The sequence below is a fragment of the Notothenia coriiceps genome, unplaced genomic scaffold (assembly GCF_000735185.1).
Source record: "Notothenia coriiceps isolate Sejong01 unplaced genomic scaffold, NC01 NC01_scaffold00036833, whole genome shotgun sequence".
In the NCBI taxonomy this organism is placed as follows: Eukaryota; Metazoa; Chordata; class Actinopteri; order Perciformes; family Nototheniidae; genus Notothenia; species Notothenia coriiceps.
The window spans coordinates 111,698-119,890 of NW_011369534.1; the positions used below are offsets into that span (position 1 = coordinate 111,698).

The 8,193-nt window shown below is 41.1% G+C and overlaps 1 protein-coding gene across 1 annotated transcript in view; it reads left to right on the top strand.

The window, feature by feature from the left end:
* The first annotated feature begins 704 nt into the window (after window positions 1-704).
* Window positions 705-8,193, top strand: part of sirt6 (sirtuin 6) — a 10,642-nt gene continuing 3,153 nt past the window's right edge. Inside the window, exons 1-4 of the mRNA XM_010792958.1 lie at window positions 705-870; window positions 1,485-1,612; window positions 4,315-4,497; window positions 5,873-5,932. Of these exons, the coding sequence (XP_010791260.1) occupies window positions 805-870; window positions 1,485-1,612; window positions 4,315-4,497; window positions 5,873-5,932 (437 nt within the window). The 5' untranslated portion in view covers window positions 705-804. The remainder of the gene's footprint in view (window positions 871-1,484; window positions 1,613-4,314; window positions 4,498-5,872; window positions 5,933-8,193) is intronic.

An 8,193-nucleotide genomic window follows, 5' to 3' on the forward strand; every position in this document is an offset into this window, starting at 1 on the left:
TTTGCTTATTTATTGCTTTATTTGGATTAGTTGTTGCCTACTTCTAACATTAACTCTCTTAAAGGTCCCATGTCATGCCTTTCCGGTTATTACCCGTCCCCTTGTGTGCTATGTACCCTTTTTTTTTGCATGTAAAGGGTCTGCAAAGTCACAAACCCTCAAAGTACACCCTGTAGCGAGTAAAACTCTAACACAGAAAATACCTGTCTGTGCTGCCCAAGAACGCCTCGTTGGACGGTGGTGGACTCATCAGAGAACAGAGTGGGCGAGCTGACCAATCAGAGCACAGTGGGCTCATAGGGAGGGGTGGGGGCAGGAGCTCCAACAAGCCAGGACAGAGAAGAAACCAGTATGAGAAACCAATGTGATTTTGGAACCTTTATTTTAACATTCAACGATTGATTTAAAAGGGATTGGCGAAGACAGTGCTTCATTTCTCTCACACAGGAATCTCTGAAATCTAATTAATTTTTGATAAGGGTCCCCCTTTATAATAAATGTACCTTTTGATAAGGGTCCCCCCTTATCAAAATGACACTTTTTTTTATAAATGGTCGCAAACGGAGGGAATTGGGCCAAATATATCCAGGGTCTGTTGAACTGGCTTCGTCGTACAGGCCTGTACTGGCTGGACTGATTGGATGAGGGGAAATCCCATGGGAAATCCTTGTTGTGAACATATCGTCGCTAAGAGATGACGTCAGTTCAACACCACAACTGAAGAACCGCCTTGGCGCTTCTTAATACTTGAACAGTTTTCTAAAAACAATACAATAGAGTCAAGCAACGTTACCTACAACAGCAATGTCTGTGAATTATGCTGCTGGGCTCTCGCCGTACGCAGACAAAGGTGTTTGCGGACTTCCTGAGGTAAAAAATAACGACCATGAGCTAACGATGGGTTGTGTTTGTTAGCTTATCTACTGCTAGCAGTCTAGCAGAAGAGGACGCTTTTTTAGGTTCAGTTCAATTACAAATAATAGAAAATACATCATAAAAGCTAAACACCAATGTAAAAATCCTCCATGACAAGACAGAGTTATACATTCCTATGTTTACTCATGTACAAATGTTACGAAATGTACGGTAATGTCAGAAAGCAACACCACAACACACTCAATATTTAAAATGTCCAGATTACAACAAAGGAATTCCCAAAGACAGACAACATATTAATTAGAACGTTTGTTATTGCTACCTTGTGAAAATGTTTCTTTCTTGAAAGTTGCATAATATTGACACATACCATGTTTATGTATGTTTGGCTTCAGGGTTAATTGGAAGAAAGGGCTATCATACCCACATTAGACAATACCACTTACCCCGGTGATACAACATTACTGTATGAAAAGCATCCCTTATCAACCCCTTGTCATTCTTAAGTACTCTTGATATTTAGGTATTGTTACAAACATATTCTGATATTTGATTGTGCCAGTATCTAACAACTGTTCTTAAACTAGCTGTTTCCTGTTCTGTTGCAGGTGTTTGATAGTCCTGAGCAGCTCAAGGCGAATGTGGAGACCCTCGCTCAGCTGATCAGAGACTCTCAGTACCTGGTGGTCCACTCTGGAGCAGGAATCAGCACCTCAACAGGCATCCCCGACTTCAGGTGAGGCACAGAGTCATCAGAGCATCTATAGCCCTTTATCACAGACACATACTGATTTTCTCTCTCTGCACAGTGACCTCACTCAGTCCCAAGTCAAGTTTAAGTTTATTTTTTGTTTAAAAGCTCCTAATCAACTTGTTACAGGACTGGTTTGAACATCTAGCACACTATTGCTTATGTGTGACCAATGACCATATACAGTAGTGTTTGCAGGCCATACAGTTTCTTTCTGTTAATTTGTATATGACCCTATATATATTTTTGTATATTAACCTTCAATATTTATTTTTATTGTGACTGAATTAGTTGGTAAATTGATTAGAAAACATTACGATCCTGGGGAAAAAATGTGGACAACCACCAACTTTATGCCATTAATACAAAAACACTTTAATATTTTCTCCATTTCTGGATGGTATAATTATAGACCTTTCGACTTAAGCTCCTGCTCTTTTCTTGCAGTACTACTGTATGAGCAGTTGAGGGCAGTGCTTGCTTATTATTTGTTGTATTCAGCTCTTTGTAAACAACCACACACGCTTCAATAAATCAAATTGTGGTCTTCCATTATAGTGAAATAATTAGTTTTGCCAGCTGAGCTTTTGCACTTATTTAAAATGAAGAACTTTTGACTCATTAATTGAGTTCATTCTGGTGGAATCTTCTAGTCAGAATTCATATATGCACAACTGGAGAACTTCCCCCGTAAAGACCTGACCTATTAATATTTGTTTGGCTGCCTGTCAGTCAGCAAGAAATGACCTTGGAAGGCAATATCATTAAAGCCAATATGTCTATGTACACATGGGGCCCACTATCACAAATGATATTCCCAATGCTGACTAACACACACACACACACACACACGTTTTCTCTAGCAAGAGAGAAACTGAGCGCCTCAGGTTCATGCATTATTAACGACACCAAAACGTGTGTCTATATATATCTCGGCTTCACAGATCCTGTGGCTCTCATGTCCTGCAGCATCTTCTCATGGTGATAAGAGCGTAATAGATGGCGTACAACTCCTTCTGTAAATGTTAGAACTTGTTTGAACTAGTCTTGGCTGAGGGAGCAGTGAATCATAGGCCCAATTCCAATCCACCCCCTACACACTACCCCTCCGTTCGTGCGGAGGGTCCGCCACATTAAGTGCTGTTCCAAACCAACGAGTGTGGAGGGGGAGTGGGTTATCAAGCCCTCAAACAGCGAGTCTGCATCGGTGCTGACTTCACGTGCTGCCCTACCTGACCGGTCTCAACGCTGTGCGTGTCCGTCAGGAAATAAGCTGTTCATTCAACATCCACTGATAAACTGCGATGTTAACAACCTCATGATAACCTCATATTTTGTTAACTTAGGATCATACCTGTGTTTAGGTAAATGTGTGCATTTTATTATAAAGTTGTGTATATTTACAGACTGTTGCAAAAACTAAGAAGCTTATAAACATCAGGTTTAAAACTAAAAGAGCTTTTTAAAATTAACACAATTAAAGATGTTTGGAGTTTTATTTGAGTTACTAATTTAATTTTTTGTCCAAGAGATGCTGATTTGAAACCGTTGTTACATACAGTACAGTTACGGCATTTCCTGTTTTTGCCGGAGAGAGGGGAGTTGGCTCCAAAGCTTGCCGCTGTATTTACTCCCTCCATCTGACAGAGGGAGCCTCGTTGAGCTGCGAGTGTCACTCCGCGGAGTTCACTACGTCACGGAGTGGGTAGGGTGTGATTTGGAATTGGGCCATAGAATCAGTAGTGTTGAGAGATGAAGATGTTGTGCATCTGTGTTTTTATGAGCTAACTATGGAAATAACATGGCTACTGTTTGGGTGTTACACAGCAGCAGTACTGCCATGTTTATTCATCATTCAGACACTCTTAGCTAATTGGTGGGCTAAAGGAACAGGAATCGGACAACAGACTTTATACATTTTAGTTAGAAAACCTGTCAGTAATAATAATAATAATAATAACTTAGATTTTTATAGCGCCTTTCATGAGACCCGAGGTCGCTTTACAAGGAAGAACAGGAGTATAAACAAACATAACAAAAACAAAAAGGCAGTCAGACGAACAGTTAGTCAGACAAAACAACAAATAGATTAGGGGCCAAAGTCCTTGGCAGACAGATGGGACTTGAGGGCCCTTATGAAGACGTCAAGCGTGGGGATGTTGTGGATCTCCGCAGGGAGAGCGCTCCAGAGAGTGGGGGCTGCCATACTGAAGGCTCTATCCCCGAAGATTCACAGGTTGGTGCGCGGGGCCAGAGTCTGAAGACCGCAAGTTCCGGGGTGGGGCATGTGGGAAAAACAGCGAGCCAGCTAGCAGCCAGTGTTTGTATTTTTGTAACATTATTCTCGTCAATTTAGACTGTTGATATTTTTATAAAATGCTCATAAGGATGTTTTTGTAGAATGTCATTTATTCTACATATAATCTATGTTATTTGTTGTAGGATCATCTTTATGCGTAGTTTTTTTTTGGGTCATATTTCCAGTGGTCTCAGACGTGCAGCACTTTCTCAGTTTCGTGGACAAAACTTGCAGAATATTTCCACCTAACACTCACTTCAGCGTTGAAAAGAAACCCACACACCAGCTAGGAAATGAAATGCTTACAGTCCACCCACTGCATTACCGCCTGTCAACTCCTGATTATAACTCCTGCCAGTCATTACTTCAATCATATTTTCTCTTTCAGGGGTCCAAGGGGGGTGTGGACATTGGAGCAAAACGGTGAGTCACCTCACTTTGACACCACCTTCGAAGAGGCCCGGCCCAGCTTGACTCACCTGGCCCTGCTGGGGCTTCAGAGGGCCGGCTACCTCAAGTATCTCATCAGCCAGAATGTAGACGGACTTCATGCTCGATCAGGCTTCCCGAGGTAATTCTGTTCTGCAGCATGATGGTTACACATAAAGCATTTTACACACTGAGAAGCTAGCAATGCGTGATTTCACAGATAATTCACAAAGCGTCTAGTAGCACTCAAAGTGGGAATGAAAAATCCCCCTCATGTTGGAAGCCGAATAACCTTGGAAATTGCCCTTTTCTATTCACTGGAACAAAAGCTTGTGTCATTAATTTATTTATTTTTTGTCTCACCAATAGTCAAAAACCCATAGTGAGCCAGTTTACTATGTTAAGTGAATACAAATAATTAATCAATTCTGAGATGCTAGAACCATCAAATTTGTTACTTTAATGCGATTTTCAAAATAGCTTTTGATACATTTTCTGTTGATTGAGTCATTGCAGCCACAACACATGACATACGTTGAGATAGCCACCCATCAGACACCGGGCAACATTAGCATGACTTTGTTTCTGTACATGTCTGTGTCCACCTGATTCATTCCTGAAGGAAATATATGGCTCTTAAGCTGCGAAAACATTAAAGATTGTTAAAACCAAACAATTATCTCAAAGTAACTAAAGAGCAGCGTACTGCAGAGTCAGGGGGTCTTCTGGTTTACAGCATACCTGCAGCAAATGTCCAAAAAGGGCCTCCGTTTGCTCATACATGTAACTTGTTGGATCCGGTTAGATTACCTCCCTGTGCAGGAGGATTTGGAGTTGCAGCAGAGTGAGTGGAGAGGGGATGAACAAGTGGACGTGAGATACTTATTTAGAGGAAATGCAATGTGTCAGAAAATGCAGTGAATTCCTCAACGTTAATTGGCCACATTAGAGTAAGTTTGAGCTAACCATATTGTTTCATGCTGGTTTGTTAAATGTTGGAGTGCGACTCCTTTTCTATTTAAATATGAAGCTGTTGCTTTGTGATAACAGCTGTAACAGCGCCATATCTTTAAACACTGCTTAATAATAATAATAATAATAATAATAATAATAATAACTTAAATGTATATAGTGCCTTTCAGGGGACTATAACTAATAATGCTCAGTATAATAGAAACTCTTTGATCTGACTCAGGTTCATCCAAACACACTTGGACTAACCCAGGGCCAAGAATCCAATCTTCACATTCAGCACATAGCCCAGCCTTGTCTCTCATTCACAGTCTTGCATTTCTTCCTCTTCACTCTATCAGTCAGGGTAGACGAGGCCAGGCATTGAAATGCTATTTCTCTGAGGAAATCATTGAGACAGCAAACAAACTGGGAAAGTAAACTGGTTGGCACTGTGTGTAAAGCAGACATTTGAAAGCAGAAAGGAACTGAGGAATTCTGAAATAGTCTGAACTTTTTTGAAGTGATTTTTCTGGTTTTGTGTTTGATTTGATTTTGTCTGGCAGGGATAAGCTATCAGAGCTCCATGGAAACATGTTTGTGGAGGAGTGTGAGAAGTGTGGCAGGTATGTGCACACACAAAAACACACACACACACACACACACACACACACACACACACACACACACACATGAAGCTACTGCCTGTTCACTGAAAACAGGTATGCTCCCAGCAGACAAGGTATTATATACACACACATACTTTTTTAGTTAGTTGGTTTGTATAAATTATACTGAGTGAGCAGATTGGTAGAATTCTCTGCAGAACAATGCTACTGTCCTCTAAAAAAAGGTTGGCAGTCTTTGCTTTAAAGATCATCCTCCAGGCTACTGGATGTAGTTTCCTTAACATCCTATAACTACCTAGCTTCCCTCCAAAGTCAAGGGAAACGGAGGGGGGAGCAGCAGCTGCAGCCATCTTGGCCTCTCTTTCTTCCAGCTGCTCTGCTTTGGCCTCAGCTTTGGCCTCAGCTTTGCCATCTCCATCGACCTTCCTGCGCCGCAGATTGTAGCGGCTTTGGTTCTTCTCTGGCTCTGACTTCTGAAGAAACAATTCGGACATAACAATCAAATTCAAAAGTTGCACAAGGTGTGGGCTAGCAAACTCAACAAAGTTCCTGCACACCATACAGGTTTGGTGACAGGTGCGGCGGTTTAAAATCTCTTGACTTAAAGGAAGCCAGGAGTCCTGTCCATCACATTTACACACGGTATTGCTCGTCAGACAAAACCACATACAGGTTGGGTGTATTTCTATAGGAGTTGAACCTGATAAATGTTTAGTGGGAACAAGATTTAAGGTTAAAAAAACAACGTATGTTATATGTTGATTGAAATATTCATGTTAAAATGAATTCTTGTTCTCTTCAATTTAAAATCGAAAATCATATACAAAGGATGATCTTGCAGTCGCTGCTCTCTACACCCCTTTCTGTCAAAGTCAATCTGTTGATGTAGTGAGGCTTTATTTTTTTCTTTTGCGGCACTATGACTGAGCTCCTGTTTTTCCTCAGAACGCTTCTTACAGAGGGTATCTAGGATTAATCATCGGGGCAAACGGACAACAATGGCTTTAGAGGCTGGCTGCTCTCGGGTCTGCGTCTGCAATCCTAATAACAAAAATTGAAGAACAGAGCTAGAAAAACAAGACAGTGTATTCATGTACACTTTTTTTTTTTTTTAAAAAAGGATCACATATTCTACCACTGCACTTTCTGTAAATGTAGGAGCCTGCCAAGGCAAGGCAAGTTTATTTAAATAGCACCTTTCAACACAAGGCAATTCAAAGTGCTTTACAAAAATGAAAGACATTAACAGGGTATATGCAGGAATCCTGAAGTCAAATTGAATACCTTTTTTAAGACCCTTTCCATACATTTTAAGACCTCATCGCAACTTCGAGTTCTAACCGGTTACATTGGCGACACACTTTACTTCACATTTACTATATTGATTGTAAGATAGCACAACTAAACAGAGTGCAGACAGACTACTGAAGCCTCCTTTCCACATGAACTTCAACCTCTCTGTGAAGGTCACGTTTAATGCAGTATGCTGCTTTGTTGCTTCTGTAGACTGTGCTCTTTCATTCCAGTAAAACTCCTCAGAAACCATTAGAAACCATTATTTGACCAATAAACTATGAAATATATTAAACTTTGGTGAGCTTCAGCGGGGTAATGCCATATAGGAGCTCCTTCACAAATATGCAGACCTCCACTCTCAGGACAGTTCCGGTGCAGACCTCCACTCTCAGGACACCTCCACTGTCAGTACAGGAAGTGACGATTCTGACGAACACCTTTTTTTCCCCGCCCACCGAAGGACTCGGCTGATGGTCTGACGATTTTATTTCGTATTTGCGGGGACATTTGTTGTTTTTGCGCGGCCAAACCTTGCCATAGTACAAGGAAAAACCGGTCCGTACGTATTGTGGCCTCGGAGCGACGCCCCCTTTAAAACCGCGACAAGGGGTACATAATTAGAGGTTAGGAAGGTAGGGTTTTGTTTGTCGGGAAAGGGGTGTTGCCTGTTTGAGAACTACTTAAAGTTTAAGTGTGGTTGTGTAGAGTTTAGTTTGGGTTTGGGGGCTTTGACAAGAAGTTTTACTGCTGAACGAAAGTCTCAAAGGCAGTAACAATTTTTTTTAGGCAGTATCTGCCTTTTTATAAGCAATTGCGTTGGAGAACTAGTCATCCGATGTCATTGTCAAGCTTGTCCTTCACGGGCGTTTATGCATTATTTTTAGTATATATATTAGAGACTGTTTACGTTCTGCTGTAGAACATAAAAATCAAGACATGGTCGGGCGATGTAACTAGATTGA